This window comes from Anomalospiza imberbis, chromosome 1, assembly GCF_031753505.1.
Source record: "Anomalospiza imberbis isolate Cuckoo-Finch-1a 21T00152 chromosome 1, ASM3175350v1, whole genome shotgun sequence".
NCBI classification, from domain to species: Eukaryota; Metazoa; Chordata; class Aves; order Passeriformes; family Viduidae; genus Anomalospiza; species Anomalospiza imberbis.
The window spans coordinates 47,794,836-47,818,589 of NC_089681.1; the positions used below are offsets into that span (position 1 = coordinate 47,794,836).

The 23,754-nt window shown below is 39.2% G+C and overlaps 1 protein-coding gene across 4 annotated transcripts in view; it reads left to right on the forward strand.

Moving 5' to 3' along the window:
- The first annotated feature begins 4,823 nt into the window (after positions 1–4,823).
- The window catches only part of ESCO1 (establishment of sister chromatid cohesion N-acetyltransferase 1), a 32,324-nt gene continuing 13,393 nt past the window's right edge, over positions 4,824–23,754 (forward strand). For 2 of the 4 annotated variants that reach the window (XM_068190955.1, XM_068190973.1), the window contains exons 1-8: positions 4,824–4,963; positions 7,658–7,761; positions 7,920–8,118; positions 8,699–10,064; positions 10,711–10,822; positions 11,974–12,037; positions 14,101–14,215; positions 23,571–23,702. In XM_068190955.1, coding sequence (XP_068047056.1) covers positions 7,922–8,118; positions 8,699–10,064; positions 10,711–10,822; positions 11,974–12,037; positions 14,101–14,215; positions 23,571–23,702 — 1,986 coding nt within the window. In that variant the 5' untranslated portion in view covers positions 4,824–4,963; positions 7,658–7,761; positions 7,920–7,921. Of the gene's footprint in view, positions 4,964–7,657; positions 7,762–7,919; positions 8,119–8,698; positions 10,065–10,710; positions 10,823–11,973; positions 12,038–14,100; positions 14,216–15,541; positions 15,755–23,570; positions 23,703–23,754 lie in introns of those variants that run through there. The other 2 variants (XM_068190980.1, XM_068190965.1) reach the window with 2 other exon arrangements.

Here is a 23,754-nt window from a genome sequence, read left to right on the forward strand (position 1 = left end):
CCCATTTTGAACATGGCCCCCTACCTTTTCAACTAACTGCCCTGGAAAGCTCTTTAACTCCAGGCAGCCAGGGCATTCTCCAACCCTTGCTGTCCCAGGTGTTCTCTGCACAGGAATTCCAGAGGGGAACTGCCTCTTTCACCTACAACTCCTGTAGCTACCTGGCTCCTGCCAGTGACTCACACCTGCCAGGAAGAAGACGTTTAGCCCTACACTCCACTTCTCCCCGGGTCTCTTCAACTCCATGCATCATCACCCCGAGGGAACAAAAGGAAACATCGAGTCGCTGTAACACACAGGCACACTTCAACCTGTGCCACTTACTGGGGTTCCCATCCCAGCATGGCAGCTTGTAAAAAAGAGCGAGCCTTGGATTGCTCAAGGCAATGAATAAGAAAGAGGAAGGCATAAAGAAGCCCAAGAGACTCAGCCTGGGAACTTGCTACTGACCTCCAGCATACATGCTGGGTCTCCCCAGGTAACTGCTGCAGCAAATCTGCTGTGGAATAGCTCAGCCACTTCTTGGGTTTGGGTTGTTGTTGTTGTTGTTTAATTTTCATTCCAACAGAAGAAAATGAAAAATCTTCTAAGCAGATAGTGGTTCTTCATTAGCAAGCATCTCTTCCTCTTAAGGATCCAATTTTCCTGTCTCATTCCTTCTACTACAGATGCAAAAATCAGCTTCTCCCTTTTTCTTAGGATAGAGAGACTTTTTGAATCTGCTGAAAGGAGGAAAATCGGAGCCCTGTGCTGTCTCAGCTGCTCCTCCAGTTCCTTAAATGTTCTGTATATGTAGTGATTAGAAAGCCACTGGTTTAAATGAGCTTCCCGTGCGGCCTTACATCACCGGTCTGGGGCATTCTGAGGCTCGAGCGGTGCCTGCAAGCTTCATTACCGGTGAAAGGTTAAGCAGCTCCTGCCTTTTGGCTGTCTGTCACCACCTCGTCGCTCAGATGAGGTGTCTGATAAAAAGTAGGGCAGGGTGGGAAGCGCGTTTGCATGTCAAAGGGGGCTGTAAAACCTGCGTGCTGGTAGGACCGCTGGGACTGAGTTTGGGATCAAGAGCTCAATGCTGTAACTATGCAGCCCGCCCTAAGGCTGCGGTTTCACAAGCAGCTGTCAACGTGAACAGCTCCCTCATGCCAAAAGGGGAAGGCTTGCGCTTCCTCCTCCCCTGTCTTTTCTTAACCTGATTCCAGTCATACGGCCTTTCTTACCGTGGTAGAATATGACTCAGTTTTTCCACTGGCTTTGTTCGTGTTTGGTTTTTTGCTAGCTCAGGAGGTTAAATTTGCATGTCTGCGGGGGTCCGTCAGGTGCTAGATGGAGGCTGGCGGGTTAAGGAGCGGGAGAACACTGCTAGGAGTGGGTAAAGGAAGTGGAGGAAATAACAGAAGCTTCCACTCTGGTGCCAGTCATCTCCCAAAGCTGTAGCCCAACAGGACATTCTCTGCATTTAGTGGAGTGATCCAACATCAGCTGAGTTATTCCATGCAAAAAGGCATAACCTAGATGCAAGTAATTTTTCACGTAGTTTCAGACAAGAGGCACTCCAGCAGTATGACTGCAGTAGTAAATGGCTAAATTAACAAAGGGGTTAAATCTTTTGGGAGTTTAAATCTGTCCCACTTATATACTTCACCTATGTGAATGCAGTTTCTCCTCCCTCCCCAGGTTCCCCAGTTCAACAACAATTCATGCCCAAGCACTCCTGTTTATATTCACCACAACCTCCAAGGAGAGTAAATTTCTGTAAAGTTTGTGTTCTTTCAAGAACGGCATTTGCTAGCAAGTTCACACTGACATCAGTGCTTCAGAATGCTGCCACCCTGTGGAAAACAGGAAATTTACTGATATTCTTCTATCCCGTGAAATAAGTTTTTCCAAATTTTGCAATTTAATGCTTTAATAAGAACGCCTGCTACTTTACTATTTCCCTGCTGTACAGCAAATTCCTATTTCATGGAAGGATGGAAGAAATTCTAGGTTTACTTGCTTCATGTTCCTAAGAAAGAGATATGGGAAAACATAATTTTAAATTTACTAAGATAATGGTAACATAAAGAAATGCTTTTATCATCCTTCAGGAAATTTACATGCAGCCTAGTGATTAAAATATCCTTCATCTGGAAAATATTCGTTTACTGAAGGAGAGCAGGAGACCACATGTGGCTGTGTTCATTGTAAAGTCACAGCAGATTATCATGCATTAAAGAGTAGCTACTACAGGGAGTTATAAATAACATCTCCTATCAGCTTTAAAAAAAAAAAAACTACAGCTGCTGAAAATTCCCATTTATCCAGTACAAACTGTGCTTCAATGAAGCGTGTCCAGAAAGAGGACTTATCAAGGAAAGCAGTTCCGTGTTCCAGTTAACAAAGAGACAGAAAACTTTACAGGCAAAACAGAGTATCTCCAGGTAAATTTGATTTATATGAACAAATTTATGCTAGTCAGAAACTTGACAGCAATTTTCAACAATCCCATAAATGTGATAACAATAGAAATCACTAAAATGTTTTTAAGATTATAAAACAGACCTAGAAAGTTTATTATAAAAACAAAATTAGCCCTTTTAAAAATACTTCAAGCATTAACAAATGAGTATTTACAGAACCAAACAATAAAATACTTCTGTGGTCCCCTTTAGATCACTGAGCTGTAACCAGAAATTGTAAAGGAAATTAGAAATCTCTGGGAGAAACCCCATCACATAGTGCCTTTTCTTCTAAACTTTTCATGGCTATTGGCTGAGGTTCATCACGCTGTTCTCCAGTGGTGTACACACATCACTAGGTGAATTCACAGTCAAATAAACGGAGGCTGTGTCTATACTGGCAAGTACAGACTGATAGGAGTGGGTATGCAGAGCAGAGATACTGAATGTCAAGATCTTGATACACATATGTGCATTTCAGGTAGGACCTACTCCAGGTTACCTCTAGGAAAGTAATATGGATGAAGCACAATAGGTACGCATGAGGTACCTCTGCATCAGTATTCTAGTTAGGATCAGCAGCTCACTTTTGAAGGGAATCCTCTGATGGCTCCCACTTAGCATCCAGGCTCTCAGAGTCTGCATAATGGATTCCTTGTGAAGGAAGCCAAATCCACAGTTACATCCCCAGAACACACTCAGTATATTCAAATTCCAGTTGTCACTGCATCCATAGTGACAAAAGCTGGTCTGGACTGCCACATCAGTGGTGCGGATGTCAGATCTTCAGCTTTTTCTTCAGAACTTCTCATACTTGCCAATGCAGACAACAAGCTCAGACACATAAATATCCTGAGGCAAAGAAGCCATGACATAAGGTTTGGTGAGGTATAAACACTTCACAAGTGTAGCAAGGACTCAAATATCCTGGACCATGGTAAAAGCCACAAATAGGTGGTTATGCTATAGAGTGAGTTGTGAAACACTGTGCAGAATACACAGAACAACAGAGCTAGCTGGCACCTTCAGAGTTACTGCTGGACTTAGGAAAGCAAAACAAGTCGGACAAATGAACTCAAAAAGGCAGCTCACCGAGTGAACTCAATGCTCTGGAAAGAGGAGTGCACACAGTGCACCCATCTCAGTGCAGGACCAAGACACATCCAAGAACCCTCTTTAACCTCCCAGACACAATCCATCCTGCTTTACACCTAAGTGACATACCCTGACACCATGGCACACCTGTACCAAGGGGGCTGGCAGCTGTCTGCACGACTGCACAGCTGAGTAACCTATTTCAAAAGTGTCTGCAAACATAATTGTGAGAAGAGGCCTGCAAACACTAAGGAAACGCTGCTGCAAGCACATCTGCTGTAATGCCACCAGGAACTTGGTGGGACTCAGAATCACCAAAATATGGAATTGGTCAGGTTGGAAAAGACCACAGAGGGTCATCTGGTCCAACTTTCCTGCCCAAGCAGGGTTATCCTAGAGCATATGACACAGAATTGTGCCCAGATGGTTCTTGAGTGTCTCCAGTGAGGGAGACTCCACAACGCTTCTGGGCAATCTGTCCCAGTCCACAGTCACAGTAAAGTTCTTCCTCATGTTCACGTGGAGTTTCCTGTGCATCAGTTTCTGCCCATTCCCTCTTGTCCTACTGCTTAGAACCACCAAGGAGAGTCTGGCTCCATCCTCTTGTCACCCTTCCTTTGGATATTTATAGACATTGATGAGGCCCCTTCCCAGCTGACTCTTCAGTCGACTCTTTTCATTTCACTACAGCTGCCAGCTGTGAGGTGTCAGCCACTGACACAGCGCAGGCCACCACCGCAGTCACTTCGTCCCCACTGGCCCCACGGCACATGGTGCCATTTTCCCCCTTGTTTTTGGCCAAGGACGAGGCTTGGATAACCCACCTGGGTGCCTGGCGGTGCGAGCGGGCTGAGCCACTGGGACATCACCGCCAGAAGGGGAGCTTAAACATTGCCTGCTTCCAACCCCCTTGCCGTGGGCAGGGACACCTCCTACTGGACCAGGTAGCTCAGAGCTCCATCCAGCCTGGCCTTGAACACCTCCAGGGATGGGGCATCCAACTTCTCTGGGCAACCTGTTCTAGTGCCTCATCCCCTCGCATAGAAGAACTTCTTCCTAATACATAACCTAAACCTAAACCTACTCTCTCTCGGTTTGAAGCCATCCCCGCCTTGTCCTGTCAATACGTGCTCTTGTAGACACCCTCCGGTCCTTGGAGAGGTGTTTTAATTAGCAGCATCTCTGCATTCCTTACTCAACGTTACCGTACGGCAGACCCCCTCACAGGCGGCTGCGCACGCGCGAACCCCGCCGCTTCCCGCCCTCCCCGTTCCGACTCCCGCCGGAAGATGTCCCGTCCCCGCCGGGGGAGGCTGGGCCGGCGGCGGGCGGGACGGGGCGGTGCCGCGGCGGTGCCCGGCTGTGGGCGGGTTCGAGGCTCGGGCTCGCCGCCTCCGCCAGCGCCGGCACGTCGCTGACACCCCCGCGAGGTAAGCGACCGCCGGCAGACCGGGGGGCGGGAGAGGGAGCGCTGAGGAAGTTGTTCTCCCCCACACTCCCCATCCCACCCGTGTCCCGCCGGGTCCCGTCACCCCCGGCTGCCCCGTGCCCGCTGCCCCCCGCGCCCCCGCCCGGGGCCGAGAGTCCAGCGGCGGCTCCTCCCCGGGCCTGCCCGCCGCTGTCGCGGGGGGAGCGGGCCGGCCGTGCCCAGTCGCGAGCGGGAGCCGTGGCGAGCGCCCGGCCTTATCCTGGCACTCCCGTCCTGCCCCCGGCGGCCCTGGGCGCGGGAGCTCCCGGCCGGGAGTGGGGTCCCACCGCCAGGCCCTGCCCCGGGAGGGCTGTCACCGCGGGGCGCTGGGGCGGCTGACAACGGGCCACGCTTGGAGGCCTTCCCTTCCCTTCCCTTCCCTTCCCTTCCCTTCCCTTCCCTTCCCTTCCCTCCCCTCCCCTCCCCTCCCCTCCCCTTCTCTTCTCTTCCTCCTGAGTTGTGCTGTAGGGGCTGCCAGGCGCTGCCGTGGCCCTTAGCCGGGACGGCTCAGGTTCGAGACACCCGCGCCCTGTCCAGCTGGTGGGCAACCTGCTTCAGCCCCTGCTCTAAGGACTGGAAGCTGTGGGGCTCGCGTTTCTCTGTTTTGTTCGTTTGTTGGTTTGGATTTTTTGGGTTTGAGGTTTTTGTTTGCTCTATTTTTTTTTTTCGGGGTTTCCACCCCCCCGCCCCTCCCCCCCGTACTTCTTGCACCAAACCTTTCTTTGCTCGTGTTCTAGTTTGTTCCTGCACTTCTATGTCTTCCCTGCTTTCCATAATCCGGCTTTTACTAGAGGGTGACTTCTCCAGGGCAGAGACTGCCAGTTCTAGAATGTCAGGAAAAGACTTTGCTCTGTCGTACTCAGTAGGAAAGAAATTACTGTTCAAGAGCTCCGTGGGAGGAGAGTGTGTTTTTTAGTTGCCTGAGAAGGAGTGCCAGCGAGGGAAGTTTTGTACTTGTAAGTCTTCCCTGAGTGTGCCATGTCATGTCTGGAAAAAAACCGAAGAAGGTCCAGGTGTATACAGTGTCATGATATTCTCATGTTCTGAGGGTCGGTGTTGTGCTCTAAGAGACCAAAGACCTATTCAGCAAGTAGGGCTGCTGTTTTCAGGATGAGTGACCATACTGCATCTCGGTCGTGTTTCCTTTGGCTGGGGGAATCCCATAGGCTTGTGAGGTGTCGTGGAGCTCATGAGCCATTAGAATGTAGGCACGCAAATTCTACTACCTGCTCCTTAGGGTGAGACATGAAAATAATAGCAGCACAAAAAGTGCTATTAGAGATTTCTTCTCTGGGCGGAATTTAAAAAATATACCTCAAATATGTGTTGTTTATCATGTATCTTCTTTAAAGGAGAAGGTCAGAAGACGGCACTGGTTTCTGGAATCTGAGTTTTTCATCAGCTTTTTAACAAAATTACCGGTTTTGCATGGTTAGAAATGCTTTCGTAAGTGGATAAATGAAAATGAGGTTAAGAACAATATAAAGTCTAAAGAAAAGAAAAAGTACAGTTGTTTACATTTTCCTTTTGGATAATGATCAGTTATTAAAAGGAGCTTAACATAAATATCTTTCAAGTTTTTGGGGAAAGACATTCATTTGTCAATACTGGAAGTCATACTTTAGTTGCAGTGAACTGTAAGTGTCTGGTCTGTGTTACAAAACCAGTGAATTGTTCCTGTTTGACCTTAAAAATGTGTCAGATTTAACATCAGATCAGTTAAGGTTTGAAAAGCAATGTAGTTTTATAGAAACCTGTATATAATCTGTAAGTCTGTCAGTGACAAAAATTAATAGGTAATTCTTGATTGAAAAAGGTGATGTGGAAGTTCTGACCACTGAGTCTTCCAGTAAACTTTATTTTACAAAGTTATTAGTGAAACTTTTGAAACTTTTTTTTTATTATTGAACAATTATTACCTATACCATAATACAGTAACGGTGTCTTTGAATAAGGGAACTGAAAAGTTTCACAAGTCAGAAATGTATATGAAAGGGATTATCAGCCAAATCTGTGAAGATATTTTTATCAAGAATTTCTGTTAGCTTTCAGTCTCTTGTGCAGAGTAACTTCTGCATCATTAACATCACTTCAATTCTCATGAAGACATTGTCTTTAACTGCCCAAGGCAAATGTCTCTCACAATTCTACTTTCTAGGCTTTCCATCTCTGATTTGTAGCTTAAGTCATATTAGAAGTTGTAGGTGGTTGCTGATGTCTGTGAAGTTCTGCTGTAGCATCCACAAAACTTGGTAACTGAGTCTAATGGATTTATTCCTGTTGCTGTGAAGCACAGAGTTGACAGAAGTCCCATGTTTTTTGATAGCTCTAAAATAGAGCAGCACACTATTTTCTGGAAAAAGGTGGAAGGCTGAGAAACTTCCTATTGAATTATACTGTTAATTGCCACATTTCAAAAGGTATAAGGGTAGTGCTTAAGACAGCAAAGTGCCAAAAATAGTTGGATATGGAAATACAAAATAAAATGTGTCTGTTGTTTTTTTGGTTGGTTGTTGGTTTGTTTTTTTTTTATTTCCTTATCAATGAAACTCTAAGGCCAAGCATTATTTGAGGGGATGGAAGAGGATGGGAACTGAGAGTCTCGAGTAGGAAGTTGTGAAGTGTCTACTGCATGAACATTTTCTGTTCTTCATAGGTGGCATGAAACATCCTGTTTGTAAGCATATGCATAAGGAATGCTCTTGTCACACCTTGATAAGTTACTTTGGCCTAAACATCGATTGCCTCTTGTAAAAACCTGTAAGTAAAATGAGTGTCATTTGATTTGAGATTGCTTTAATGACTTGCTTTCTGATCACAGCATGATTTGGCTGTAAAAGGAAAGCGAATATATAAAAATGAAAAGTTACGATACTTGACAAAGAGTCTAAAAGCCGAGTCGCTTGTTTTTTTTACAGAAATGGCAGCTCAGAAAAGGAAGTCTGCATTAGTGGAACCATCTGCTAAACGTCCAAAGCTGGACAAGAACAGCAAACCATCTTTGTCAAAGAAGGAAAAAGAAGTGTCGGATACAAAACATGGCTCAAATAAATCAAAGCCCAATCAGTGTGCAGTGCAGGAGAAAGCTGTGCTCAAAACCTCTGTCAAGCCAAACAGGTCAGTAACAAAAAAAATTACGTAATTCTGCATTATCTTGATAGACTACATTAGTGCAGAAACAATCTAAGCAGAGGGAATCTGAGTTAAAGATACAGTAAATAGTTAAATAGTGCTAGAAGGGAGATCACATTTAAATCATTATGTATGCTGTTTGCTACATGATTTTTTTCTGGAACCTTCTAAGTGCCTTGAAATCCAGAAAGACCTCCTTCAAAAATGTTTCTGAAGCTAAAATAAATCTAATATTATCTTTCTATGTATATGTAACTCATACTTCATTTGAAAGTCACAAGTATCAGTGATTAAAAACTGCTAGAAATCTTACAAAGTATTCATCTGGGGTTCATAGTTCAGTCTTGCCATGCATAAAAAACATTAAACACAGCACTTAAGAGTAACTAGGTGGAAGTGAACACCTTTTTGGGATAATTCTTGAGCAAATTCTTCCAAAAATACTGGGAGTATAAGATCTAGTGTTTTTAAAAAAGAAAAGAAAGAGGCAGAGGAGGAATGAAAATTACCTTATGACAGATTCTGCTTTCTGGATGCTGAAAAAAATATAATTTGACTCTTTCAGTGATAACACCAATGAACCTGAAGCAGGAACACGCATGACTACAAGATCATTAGCACTCAACTCAAATAATAAAATAATACCTGGCAAAACAGTTCAACAGCAGCAGCCTAAATCTGCAAAAAATAAGGAGGTATGCCAGAAAAAATCTGTGCAAGAAATTCCTAAGTCAAAATGCTTAATTGCACCAAACGAGCCAGTAATGAGGAGATCACAGAGACTACAGCAGTTAACACATGTGCATGTTCCAGCAAGATCCCTGCGCAGCAGAGAAGTTAAAGAAGAAAAAGTTTCAGAAGGTAAGCACAGTAGCCAGGCAAAAAAACACACTCGGAGCATTGCAGCAAAACCACTGAAATCTGCTGGAGGGAAAACAGAACAGAAAAACACAAAGATAAAGCCAAACAATACAAACGAGGATAAAGAAATACATGTAGAAGTGACCAGCTCTCTGAAAGAGAAGAAGTGTAAAGCGGACAATAAAAAGGATAATTCCAGTAGCTTTCAACCAAATCTTCAAGGGTCCTCGTCATGTCCTGCTGAGAGTCTTGAGGAAGTCAAGAAACACCAAACAGGCCCTGTATCTTCGAATTCTAGCAACACAAAGAAAGCGGAAACTGATTCTCTTAAACCAAATTCTACAACATCTAAGGAAAAGCAACAAACACATCAGAACATAAAACCCAGTACAAAACCAAAAAACACTTCACAGCCATCTGTAAGTGAGACAAATGTGGCTGATCAACCAGAGAATGATGCAAAATCCAAAAGGGTGAGCATCCTTGAACTTTGTGAAGAAATTGCAGGTGAGATAGAGTCAGATACAGTAGAAGTGAGAAAAGATTCCCCTAATGCAGAGGATAGCAAAGCAGAAGAAAAGCATGATGAGACGCAGTTACAGCAAAGTGAAATGCTTACTCAAAAAGAACCCAATCAAAGTACTCAGTGCAAACGGTTTTTCCCTAGCAAAAAAGCAATGCCTGTCAAATGCACTCTGAATGGTAGAAATAACTCCTCAAACAAAAACTCTAAATGGACCAAAATTAAATTGCTGAAAGCTAGTAATGTGAAGCAAAGTAACTCAAATTTTCCAACTGTCCCCAAGCTTCCTTTTTTAAAAGATTTCCCTGAAGTTTCAGAGGCAAGTCAAATGGTTGCAGAAGCAGAGCTTTCAAAGGCACAAAGCAAGCTGTCAACAAGACTCTTTGAGAATGAAAGTACAACTTGTGCACGGGAGAAATCACATCCTTCTGAAAGAGCTGAAGCTAAAGAAGTGACATTAGAAACAAAACAGCCCACAAGGAAAGGTGCAGAAAATGGTCTGTTGCCTAACTTGACGAAACATTTATGTGAGCCAAGACCAGATGAGGTAAGTTATTTTAATTATGTTGTATAGTGGGAGGGTGTTCTAAATCTGTTCTGTTTTCTGAGAATCCCATGCTCAGAATTGTTTTAACAATAACTTCATTTTACAGTAACTTAAAATTTTCAAGTGTATTAGAGATCTACTGCTGTGTTGTTACAGATGGGTGATAGTAAGTTGAAAAATTAATTGATTCCACCCTCCTGGATTCTGTTGTTAACTAAATGTTGATCAATGAAATTTTGTGCTGGAGCCAAAGGTTGTATGGATTCATATGGACACTTCAGCTTCTGTAGCTGTTTTTTTTTGCAAAGGTATATTACACTTTTGGAGTAAATGAACCTGTTTTCCTCTCATTTCCTTATCTGAATGAGTTTCTACTAAAATTTAAGATTTTAAGGATAATTGTGTTCTATAGGAAATATTTTACAAGCTTGTATATAAAATGAAAAAGTTTTTTTTTTTGTAAACTTAATACCACAAACTTCAATATGAACTAGCTAATAAGTTACATTTTGTCTGCTTAAATTAACATAAAACTGATGCTGTACTCAAAATATTAATACTTAGTTCAGTTACTAGTTTTATTAGTAGGTTAAAGGCATTGAATAATTTGGACACTTTTTAGTTTAATATTTTCTCTTTTGCTTAGAACTTTCGGTTACATTTGGAATCAAGTCCAGAAAGTTCTCCTGTAAAGTGTGTTACAGCTCCTAGACCACCAAAACAATTAAAAAAAGAACCCAGAGAAAGTGAACCTCAAGGTAACTGTCTACTACAGATTTCTCCACTTGGTTTGATCAGTTCTGTGGGAAGGATAAGTCTCCCTGTAAGAGGAGTGCTTCACAGAGTAAGGCATAGCTGGCTCAGAACTAAACTTCAGGAGTTGGAACTTTTAAGCAGGAGGTTTTGGTATTGCTTTGTGTCACACCCAGGGCCACTTGAATAGCACTGAAATGTGCTTTCTTCTCTGGGCTGTGGAGTAGGAAAGAGGAGAAACCCAACCAAATTCTTTCCTTTTCCATGTAATAAAGCAGTAAAACTTGCATATTTCAGTTGGCTTCTTCTCTTGGCTTGGGTTTTGTTAATTCTCTGCTCTGTTTCCTTTGAATAAGTATCTGCATTTGTTTCTTTTAAATTTGTCTACTTGATCTTAACCAAATTATTGAGTAATCACTCCTGTTTTTATTACAATAGTCTTCATTTATCAGCATGTAAATGCAGTTTGTCAAAGCTTATGATGAGTGTGATGTGAATATTTTGACTGAAGTACATTTGACTAAGAAATACTGTCAATAAATCACTAAGTTGTCTCTTCATTAATTTTGTTTTCTGTTCTTTGTGGTGAGGGGTTTGTTTTGGGGTTTTCATGTATCTTTTTTCAATCTGAATCTTAGTTTGAGTGCACTGTTTTATATTCAGCTTTACTAAATAGTTAGAGATTTTTTCCTGTCATTGTAGGATACTTTTGAAGGGTAGCTGCTCTTAATTTCTATTACAGAATTTTTAAAAAAATTCTTTTTTTGCTGTTTTTGATTGTTTCTTTTCCTGAAGTATTGCAGAACATGCCTCAGATGGGGGCATACTGTACATTTATGATTCTAATAAAATACAGACAGCTATTTATATGTGTGTCAGTATAAACATATTTAAACTCCTGTGTAGTTTACTGCTGGCCTTGTTTAGCTTCTGGCAAACTGTCCTGCAGAACTGCTGTCAAAATGTTGGAGAAAAATGCCTTTTATTTTTTTTAAGTATACTTGGAGAAACATGCGAACACTTGAAAACTTGATTTTTTTTTAATTGGCCATGAACAGATTGTTTTGAATATGTTTTTTGAAAATCACTGTGTAACTCAAATTTCCTTTGCAACTAAAAACTTTATAATGAAGTTATAATCTTTGATTAATTGTAGATTTGGCTTCCACGCAGTTGATGCAAACTTCAGTAACAAGTCCAACTTCTGAATCTGAGAACAGGTATGGCATTTCATACATTAGGAAATTACAGTAACCTTGCATGGGTAGAGTTATGAGAGAATTTATTAAAAAACAGTTTTCTCCCAGCCTCAGTTTTCAGTTTCAAATAAGTGACTTGTCCTTTGTAAAAACAGACTTCTATTTTATCCCATTGTTTAGGGATGTGTTTGCTTTGCTAAGAAAATAATTAAGATATTTGTAGCTGCATATTTATTTCAAAAAGTATTATTTAACAGAGTTGGAAAAACATTTATACTGGTCTCTTCCTTAAATCAGATGAGAACCAGGGAATAGGGAAAGGATTTGCCATGTGATTTTCATGTACTGAATTATTTCACTTATGTCTGGAGGAGTTTTTCTACTCCTTGTACTATGGGAGTGTTGTACATGGGAACTTTTTTTAGGCGAGGAGCAGGGGATTTAATTCAGAATTTTGTGATTGCTGTGAAATGAAGGTGTCAGCAGCCATTTTAAAAGAAAAAGTTCTTAGTACTAAATTTATCTTACAGTTCAAGTTTGTATTTTAGCCTTAATCACATTGACTGTTACCATTTTTGAGCAATTCTGACATAGGCTCTGGTTTTAGCCAATTACAAGCTTAAGACAAAAAAATTCTTTGTACCTGATACCTTGAGCAGCAGCATTGGTCAGTGTGTTGTTACTGTTTTCTATATTCATAATGGGGACAAGAAGAAATGTTTTGAGGTAATTTTCAGTATGTCTCTGAGGCCAGAACAATTCTGGCTAACCAGTCCTTTTGTACATGTTGAAAAACTACTGCTGTGGAACTTGAGAGAAGATGGTTGGTAAGGTAGACGCAAAGTAGTTAAATGAGTGGTTTAAAATGTATTGATAAGCACTGCAATAACTTTTTGATTTTTTTTTATTTTTATTCTCAACTGCCAAACAGGTTTATAGTATCTACTTAAATTTGTTACCTTTATTACCTGAACAAGCTCATGTTGATTTACTGTTATTCGGATATATATTTTAATTCTGAGACCTTTCTTACCCTACCTTCTATATGATATTCAATATTTAAGCCATCATTCTTTCTGTGGTAATCCTGTCATAACATAGAGTAATGTGTTACCTGTGTGCATATCTACCGTGTAGTTCTCTTTAGGGCTTTGTAGGAAAAGGTTGCAGCAGGAATAGTCAAACCTTGAAGTAGCTACATAAGGCAAATTTTAGGGCACATGAAGGGAATAAAAAAATTCACCCTGATTTAGCACGAAATGCTCTTTTAAAAATGTCTGGCAAGAGTTATTTTTTTAAAAAGCTCATTGGATTAACCTGCTGCCTGTGCTACAGGAGGTGCCACAATTAAGTTTGGTCAGAAACAGAAAAATATGTAAATACCTAGTTGAAGTATGGGTATTTTTGTGTGTGTTTTGCTTTGGCAATCTCTACGAGTTTTATCCAAACCTGGAACAAATGTCTTTTTTTTTTTTCCCTGAATATAGGAGCAAGTTCATAGAATGGTTTTGGTGATAGTTTATTGTATTTTCCAGTGTTTCTTTCAGCTGTGACAAGGAGAGGTTTAAACTGAGTCAGATTGCTGTGTTACTGATGCATTTATTCCTGGGGTCTTCCTCCCTTCACGGCCACCTGTTAGAAGATAATATGTTTTAATTGTGGGGATTTGATATCTGACCTAGATTTGTGAGAATATATTTACATGGTCTGCTTTAGCAGCCTGACTTAATGATACCTAAATCTTACTTTGAAAATAACATTAGGCACCATCAGTCATGCTCTGAAAGTGCCTCTTTTAAATGCTGGTGACAATGGTTGAGACTAACCTACCCACTTGATAATAATTTTTTTTTTCAGAAAAAATCTTGTAATTTGGCCAGTTACAAATGGTGGTTTTTGATTGATCCTTTTATTTCCTTATCTTTTCATTTGAATTGTATGTTAAAATATACAGGACTGTGTTTTATTTAATTAATTTGGATTTGCGTCTTGGTAAAGTTAGTACTAATCACAACATTTTGAGTATCTAGCATGATGTGTATAAGCAGTTCCATTTTTAATATGAAATATATTTGTGTTTCGAGGGCTCCATTGTCAAATCCTTCATTAACATCAAAGTGCAGTAACTTGCCATCATCTGAGGAACCTATTCAGAAGCTAAAAGAAGCAGGAAAAGATGGTGATAAGCAGTTGATCACAGTAAGTAATACCATTTTAGTAAGGCTTAGAGCTTCTTGAAGAAATTATCACCGAATTTACAGTGGTGTGGTTTAACCAACTTGTCTAAAAATCATTACTCATACATACTACTTATCACCATTGTAAATGACTTGTAAAAGTAGAACCTGTACTAGATTGCCATTCAGTGTGGATAGGAAAATGGTGGCAGCAAGCCTTAATGTTTAACATTTCTTGTTAAAATAAATTTCTGCAATTTTTAAGTAGAATGTTTTTTCATTGAAAATAGGGAGAGTGAATATGCCTTTATTTATATGTAAATTCTCACTTTCTTAAAGTTTCAGAATTATAGGGGGAGGTGCGTCTGGTAGATTGTGTGCAGAATTAGTATCAATAGATTTGTTCCTGTGTCATTACAGTGTCCGTTCTTTTGAGACCAAATTAAAGATTTCCAGTGCATGCACTTATTTTTGCCATAGTATTTAAGCAGTAGTACCAGTTGGGTTATTTATTCTTACCCTTTTGGCTATTAGCTACAAAATGCAGGTAACAAGAAAACGTGAAATGAGAAGGGAGTGACACAGTTTTTTGTTGTCTTGTAGGATCACACAACTTGATTGTGAGGCAGTTGGAGTTCTTGATTTTGTTTTCGTTTGCGTTTTCAATAACGCACATGTCAGGTAATCCTTGAGAAATGAAAGGCTAGAGAGGGAGAGGAATCCAGACCATTAGGAAGGAAGGAGTTTTCTTATGCTAACTCTAACTTACATAATTGAAGGTGTTACTAAGTTGTTATTTTTTCATGTAGTACATGGACTATACACATGAAAATATTAACTGAAATAGACCCAAATGAATTCTGAACACTCTGTTATATCCATACTGAAATATTTTAAAATCAGAGCTTCTAAGAACTAAAGTGATAAATATATCCTCCAGTTGTCTGATGTTATTCAAATCTAGGCATGTGAATGCCCAGCCACGGGATAACTGAACTGTATCTAAAATTTAAGAGGATTTTAGTAACTGCCTCTTTGAAATCCATTTTACCAATAGAATTAAAATGAGTTATTAAATATCTTAACTGCATTAAAAGGACTATAAGAATATCCCTTTTAATTTCTGTGAAGTGAACTTAATTTTTACTCATACAGTAATAGAACTTGGCGGAAAAGTTGCTAGGATCTTTGACATGAAGAAATACAGAACTTCCTGCTTGGCTACTGAAGAGGGCTTGTGTATTTTCTTTGCAGTGTTTATTATACAAGGAGATTTTTTGTGAGCTACCGATTATGCTGGGAGTATCCTTATATTCAGCTAGAATTAGGAGAGTAATCTTTTCTTCAGGTATACAACAATAAAAGCTATTTACCAAGCAAAATTTTAAAGAAAGGTTCATTGATGAAGAACAGTGGAGAAAATGAGGAAGAATGGGAGAGACTCGGTTTGTGGTTTTCTGTGGGTATTTCTGGAAAATGCAAGTGGATATTTAATTTCAACAGCTTCACAATATCTTACACATTTCAGCACTTCATACAAATCTAATTCACTTTGATTTCATTGAGTTCAGAGTAGGCTTTTTATTGTGTGGAAAGGGCTTTTTAATAATGCCTATATTTCAGTTTACCAAGACAACATTAGGTAGAGTGTAGGTCTGTTATTCTTTTACCTTGGGGAAAACTGCTCTTTTGTCAAAACATGTAGAAGAACCCAAATATTAGTTAAGCCACTTTGTAAAGTACTGTCCTTGACCTTGGTTACAGTGGAGATGAGACATAGTTATGTTTAGAACAGTTTGTGCCAGCTTCTAGAGGTGAAAAGTGACTAAATTAACTTCTAAATTACTAAGCTTTCCTCCTACAAATACTCAAAAATTTGAGATTAAATGCATATAATAACATAAGGTACTTTTTGTAATTAATAGTTTTGCTTGCAAAGCCGTGATGAGTTTTTAAAATGTGGATTCTCAATGGCTGGGCTTATTTTTTTATTATTAGCAGTAATTATTTTCAAAGGTGTTTATGTAGTTCCATAATGATCCTGTGAGAACAGAGAAATTAGTAATTTGGTTTAAAAACTGCTGAGGTTGAAATTTCTGCTGTATGGAGAGCAGTCTCACTAGACAAGGCCACATCACTTAAATTAGCATTTATAGTGTCTAAAAATTATAGTTAATAGCTAGAAATCATTTTTATTTCAAGTTTCTGGCATGTTGTATTAAGAGAAGCAGTTTCACTATTCTTTACCTTGAGCAAAGTTGGGAAGTCATGCTTTTATTCTTAACAAGAGACATTTAATTAGTGCTTTGTTACACTTTTTAAAAAACCCAAATGCCTGAAAGATGCAATTTAGTGCTCTCCAATGTGAGGTCTGATTCTTTTGGAGATGTGTCAAGCCAGTCCATCTTAATGTATGTACAGAATCCTTTTTTCATTTTGTAACCAAAGCTGAAAAACTAATTATTTGATTAGTTACATAACGCAAAATTTTTGTTTTGCTGCTTGTTTGCTACTGAATTTTCCTGGTCTTCTTTATATAAGTTTGACACTTGTCCTTCTTAATTTTTTGTGGTATCTGAGGCTCAGAGTCTGGAATGTTACAGTATTGTCTGTGTATTGTAATCTTTTTGGTCCATGAGCTATATTTAGAGAGGTGTTATGGTAAAACTGGGCTTTGTTTTTCACAATATGCTTTGGGCTTTTTATATTTCATCCTTAAAGATGTATCTTAGCTTCCTTCTTCTCCCATATGGTTACTATAATGAATAGATAAAATTTTTCTTAAGTAATATAATCTTTAACAAGCTTTAAGGCTATTTGACTAACAGAAGTAAAATAACATAAAGTCTGTTTGTAGAAGAAATACTTAGTAGCTGCGCTTGCACCATTCTCTTTCCTAGAACACATCATGTAGTTACCTGGGCAGCTTTCACACATAAAATTATCTCATTTTTAGAAGTACATCTCAGTCAAACGATGGGTTTTTTCTGTTCAGATTTGCTTGCTGTCACACATCTTAAAAGCAAGTCTCTTCAGAGCGTAGAACTTAGCTGAGAACAGCAAAGCATCTAATGCTCCAAGACACTTCATAAAGCAAACAGTGCCAGAAAACAGTGGTGTTTGAAGTGCTATGCAAAGACTTAGGTTCAGACTAAAGAGAGTATTATCTCTTTTAGGGGAAAGAAATCCCTCTCTTTCTTTCTCCTCACTTAGGGGAAAGAAGTTAAGATCGAGGCTAAAAATTAATTGTATTCCAAATCCGTGACCTGGTGTTTGGTGGAATAGTCTGTTCTGAATATTTGTGAACTGCACCTTCTTATATTTCATTTAAATGTTCAGTTGGTAGGTTGTCAGGTTGCATGAAGCAGCATAGGAAGCTTTGTAGAGTAATGCACTAAAATTGTTCTTTACTTTGGAATTACTTGAATGTGATTTGTAAATATGAGAATTTGAATATGAAATTATCTGTTCTTTTACATTCTGAAATGGGAAGAAATACAAATGCACAAAGCATGTGTTCTCAGTTTTCATCAAATGAGAGATGCTATACAAGCAAGACAAGGAAAGTCAGTTGTTTTTGTCTTGTAACAATCCTGCTTGCCTGTCAGACCTAGGACAAAACTTTGACCATAAAAATAAGAATCGACAAAAGCATTAATGCTACAAAGAAGTCTCCTAAATGATTACCTATGAAGCACAGGGATACTTATTCCATTTTGAGGTTTGTTCTTTGAATTTGACTAGTTTGAAAAGAAGTTACCAGTTTTAGGAAAGAACATGTAAAATGAATGAACAGTGAAAACAAATCACTGAAGTGATAGAAGGACAGTTTTGAGTTATGGGGACTTTTTTGCATTTATAGAGCTCTGAGTTAATGCCTGGGTGCCAGCAAATGTGATTAAATGTAGTTGATCCTTATAAGTATCAGCAAGTGCATGGATCAGGATTGCTTGATGGAAGGTGTTTTTGATTCTGAGGTTTGAGTTGGTGCTACATGTGGATGTGATGTGCTTGCTAATCCAGTTTACAGATTTGGATATCATGCTTGAATTTTTCCTTACATATATTTTGATTGAAATTCAATATAGTTTCCTGCCTGACTGAAATAGGTTATATATGAAAAAAAAACATTTTTCTTTAAGGTCAAAACGCAGCCCTTAGTGGAAATAATAAGTGTAAGAGTAATTTCTTATGAAAAGAATTTCTGAAGAAACTTGCATAGCAATCATTTAAAGTTGCTGTTTTCTTCCCTAAACTTGTATAGTCTGGTTAGGCAATTTCTCTGAAGATTTGGAGAATGGCTTTTAGGCAATCTTTCATTATTCTTATTAGTTAAGTACTGCCTCTCTCCTGTCTACTTCGTAAACAAAAGGGAGGGAGTTTGGTAGCTGAGAGCAGGTTTTTTTCCTTCCACACAAATGGTGCTTTCTTCTTACAGGGATGGTATCCTCTGTTATTATCACTTCTTCCCATTTCTTCTCCTCTGTGGCAACTCAGCTTTGTCTTGCAAATTCAGGTGGGTTGTACTTGGTGTCCTTTGTCCTGAAGGGAGGTGAGAATGCTTGGCAGCATCAGCTGGGAGCTGCTACAGGAATTGGGGCACCAAGGCCGCTGACGCTGTGCTGTGGGTTAACCCTGGCAGGCAGCTAAGCACCATGCAGCTGTTCCCTCATTGGCCCCAAGCAGGATGGGGGAGAACAGTTTCACAGGTAAAGCAAAAGCTGTGAGTGCAAGCTAAGCAAAATAAGGAATTCGTTCACTGCTGTTCGTCAGCTTGCAGGTGTTCAGCCTTCTCTGGGAAAAAGGGACTTCATCATGTGTAACCATTGGGAAGACAAATGCCATTAATTCCAAACATCCTCCCCTTCCTCCCTCTTTCCCCAGCTCTAACTGCTCGGCAGGATGCCATATGGCATGAGATACCTCTCTGGTCAGGTGGGGTCCGCTGGTCCTGACTCTGTCACCTCCCAACTTCTTGGCACCCCCATCCTCCTCACTGGCACAGCAGTGTGAGAAACAGAAAAGGCCTTGAGTGCTGTGTAAGCACTGTGCAGCAATAGCTAAAACATCCCTGTGTTATCAGCTCTGTTTTGGTCACAGATCTAATACACAGCACCATAGCAGCTGCTGTGAAAGAAATTGACCTTATCCAAGCCAAAACCTGTGCTCATCAGATCACTTTCTGTAATACAATGTTCCTGCTTAATACTTTTATTTGAGTTCAGAATGGATTACCTGTCCATCATAAATACTGCACAGATTTATTTTCTTACTTTGTATTGCTTTTCATATTGCTTTAGCCAACGACCAGTGAAGATATGATTTCATGATGGATAATGACCCTCCATTTTGATTTTTCAGATATATTAAGGAAAATTAGATGTATCACGGCTTTGAAAGTTTGAGTTGATTTATCCTTTTGTTAAAATAGCTTTGTAGGGAGATGGGCACTGGTGATGGGTTGGGATTTTTTTTTTTTTTTTTTTTTTTTTTTTTTTTTTTTTTTGGTTGGTTGGGGTTTCTTGTTGAAAATGAAGACTGGATTTTATTCTGAGTTGGGACATGTCTTCTGATTCTCCTGGTCAGCAAGGGGATCTATCCATCAGTTTCAGTCTTGAATGCATCTTTCACTGAAATAGCATTCTTTGAACTTTAATTTTCTGCAGAGAGCCCCAAAATCTTCATGTTGTTTCCTCCTGCATTTCTTGTGTTTCCTTTCCAGCCTGCCTGTTTCTCTGGCTAGGCTTTATTCTTTGTTCTGTGAAAAGGCAGGAGGAAAAGAGGAAAAAACAGTTTTCCTCTAATACTAGGTAATCAAGAAGGAGGTGGCCTAGTCTGTGACTGAAGAGACAGGAAAAAAAAGGAAGAAAAAAAAAAAAGGCCCCTTTTAATCTCCTACAGAGGCACCAAATGCCTTTTTTGCTTGCAGGGTTCCTTATTGCACATATGGAGGATCAGCAGACATGCACCTTCTCAAAGAGGATATTGGTAAGACTTTTCTTTCTGTCTAACACAGAATTAAGAAACCCTTCTGAAGTTAAGGCAGTATTGTCACAATGTTCAATTACAGTTAGTCTTAAAACAGTGGATATTCTGTACTTTAGGATTGCCTGAGATGTGGAATTCTTAATTGTCATGTACAAGTGCAGAGTTTGTTTAGGAAATAAAAGTATTTTTTCTCTTTATTGTTTAGAAAACTGAGTTGTAAATGGAATAACAACATTTTTTTTTCTGCCTGAAACATTTTCCTGAATATTGTTGCTCTGAAAAACATTACATTCTGAGAGTAAAACTTCTTGCGTATTTTTCTAGTTGTGACAAGTCAGCAGTTTATTTTTCAGTATCTGATGCTTGCTGAGAAGATTCCACCCCTCCACTTTCAAATTCCTGGTATATTTACTCTCATACAAAGTACACAAGGTGCTCCTAGGTTGTTGGGGTTTGGTTGGAGGTTTTTTTTGTTTGTTTGTTTCTGGTTTTGTTTTGTTTGGGGTTTTTGTTTGGTTTGGTTTTTTGGGGTTTTTTTGAGTTGTTTCATTTTGTTTTTTGGTTGGTTGTTGTTGATCTCTTCCCATTAGGAAGGTCTGGCAAGCTTTAATGCAGTATTATGATTTGGGAGCACTTTTTTCCTCTGGATGCATGCCCTTTCCACTTTAAGTTATGCAGTGACATCACTTTAAAAATAGTCATCCTGTAGATGTTTTGTTGAAGTACAAACAGGCATTTATCATAATTCCTGACTTTATTTTGCATGTCTTTTTTTGTTGTTGCAGTCTGTGTTGGATTTTAAACCTCTTGCATTTAATTTTTGCCCAAAGCATTATGTCCTGTGTTGTGGCTTTGAAATAGTACTTCAGTTATACAAAAATCTTCCTTGTCTTCAGGAGACTGTAAATTCTTTCCTAAAGGCTATAGTCCACATTTATTAGGGCTACAGAGTTCAAAAGATTGCTTTAGATACTACATGTGTTTTTTCCAATAATTTATGAAACAGGGGTTTCATATTAACCTCTGTGGGTAGTCCATTGATACAACTGAATGTGTGTAGAATGGTAATATCAGTGAAATAAAAAAAAAATCCAAACAAAAAATCTCCACCCCAAAACTCAAAGCTGCTAATACCAGCAACATCTGAGAAAGGCTGACTCTAAAATACAATGTGGCAGTACTGTTCTAGGGAGCTAATCTGTTCCTGGAAACTGGCAAAACCACATCTGTATTTACCAGGTGAGATGGGGTGAGCTAGGGAGCTGGACAACTTTGAGGATATCCTTGCCTTGTGTTTTCTGATTACTTCCTGCATAATTAGGGTTTCTTTGGCTTGAGATTTTTTTGATAGTAAACTTACAGGTTAGTTTAATACCTTTAGCTTCTTGATGATTTGAACAGAAATTGTGTCACGAGACTTAATGCAGTACCAATAGTTAAGACTTGCTTTATGTAGCTGATTTTCTAATTGAAGTGGTGGGGGTTTTTTTGACTTACATTCCAAGCATCAAAATACACTTCCTTTCCAACTCTAGGTACAGGGGATATGTTCTCCATCTTCAAGACAGGATTATTAAATCTGGTTCATTGAGTTCATCTTCAGATAGTCAGCTGCACTGCCTTTTTTATCTTTAGTGTATTAACCCTTGAAGTGCAGGGTCTTTTGGTGGCAACTTTGGTTTTGGTGGGTACTCTGTTTTGCTGTTTTAAAGGAGATCTGCAAGTGAAATAAAATGTGTTTGGTTCAGTTTTTAGACTTTTAGAATGCTCATCTTACTCTGACTTTACAAATCTAACCTCAGGGTTCATCTTTCCCTTTTCATTCAGAAACATAGTGTACTCCAGTTTATCTTTCTGTATATGGTAGAGATCTGTACATTCATTTCTGGTTAAAGCAATGACTTCCCAGATTCAGCTTCTTTCTTTTGGCTGAGTTCCACAGATGTGCTCCTAAGGAGATGTTCAACTCTGAATTTGTCTGGCCTGTTGTGCCTTTAGTCTCTTCTTGGAAAGAAACTGATACCTACACTTAAGACAGCACTAATGTCTCTGAAATAAATTGCTATTGTATAGAGAATTGAAGTGTTGCTTAGCTCATAGACATGTCTTTGAAGATGGAAGGAATAGGAAATGTTTTATAAACACTTCTGTGTTGCAAAATGCTTTCTTCTGTTAAATAGGCATTTTTTTTTACTATGAATATTTTCAGCTCTTAGAAAACAATATTAAGTTCATTTGATCTGTTTCCTTGCAAATTGGACACACAGATCAATTTAATGTTAAAAAACATTCTCAAATCACTTTTTGCTTATGTAGTATACTGGTTTAGAGTATACTACATATATTTACTTTAGAGTAAGTTCCTGTTTCTCTCTTGCTTGTGATGTATGTTAAAATAAACTAAAAGTGACATTTATTGCTGCTTACATAACTCAATTTCCAGATGTAGTTAGAGGAAAAAGAAGTAGTTGAGCATTAAGCTGTAACTTAAACATGCCTTTTCTGGCTAGGGATTTTATTCTAACTGGTATTCTCTTGCTCTTTGCAAAAGGCAGCCCCAACACCTGATATTTCACTCTTCATTAGGCACTGACTCCAAAATCTGAGTGTGTAATCTGAGATTAACAGCACTTTTAATGAAGAAACATAAAGCAGTAGATATTGAGTAGTGCCCCGAGTTTGGTAATGGTTGCATATTGAGTAGCAGGAGAACCTAGAAGGTCATGAGTGGTATGATTTTCTATTTGCAGCGTAGCTGCTATGAAGTGTCTCAAAAATTGCTTTGAAATATTTTATTTTTGTTAAAAACAAAAAAAGGTAGTGATCAGCTGTTGCAGACATATTGCTGATATTAATAATTATTTCCATAACTGTCATTTTTTATGATACACTTCCAGACTTCCAGGAAAATGGCTCACCTGTGGCCTACCTCAAAGCAGCTCGCAACCAAAGAGAGGCAGCAGCAGAAGTGTAGGGAAAACCAAGTAATGTGGGGCTGGATATGGGAATTTTCTTTGAGGAAGATGTTTGTATTTCAGCAGATGGTGAAATGAAGGAAGAAATCTCTGTTCTTTGTACGTCATAGAATAACAGTAATTTGTTCAAAAGTAATGGGGACCTACTATTTTTAAAGTAGAGTTTGCCTTGTGATTGATGCCTGTGCCTTTTAAGGGTATATGGGTTGTTGAAAGATGAAATTCTAAATTCTGTGCTTGTTGTTTCTCCTCTTTCACCCCATTTTAGTCTTTGTGTTGAGTTTCCAGGTGGTATGCTATTAGGAGGGATACCTGATTCAATGAAAGTTCTATTTAACTGTATTACTGTGCGAGGAATTGATAAGTTCCTGCTTTGTGGTTTATTGGTTTGGTTTTGTTGGTTTTTTTTAATAGGATGGAGGACAGAAGAGATTTGGTGCTATTTCCTGTAATATTTGTGGAATGCTTTACACTGTGTCAAATCCAGAGGATGAAACCCAACATCTGTTATTCCACAACCAGTTCATAAGTGCTGTTAAATATGTGGTAAGAAAACCTTCTCTTTTGAAAGATGTAAACAGTATCTTTTGTTTGCTTT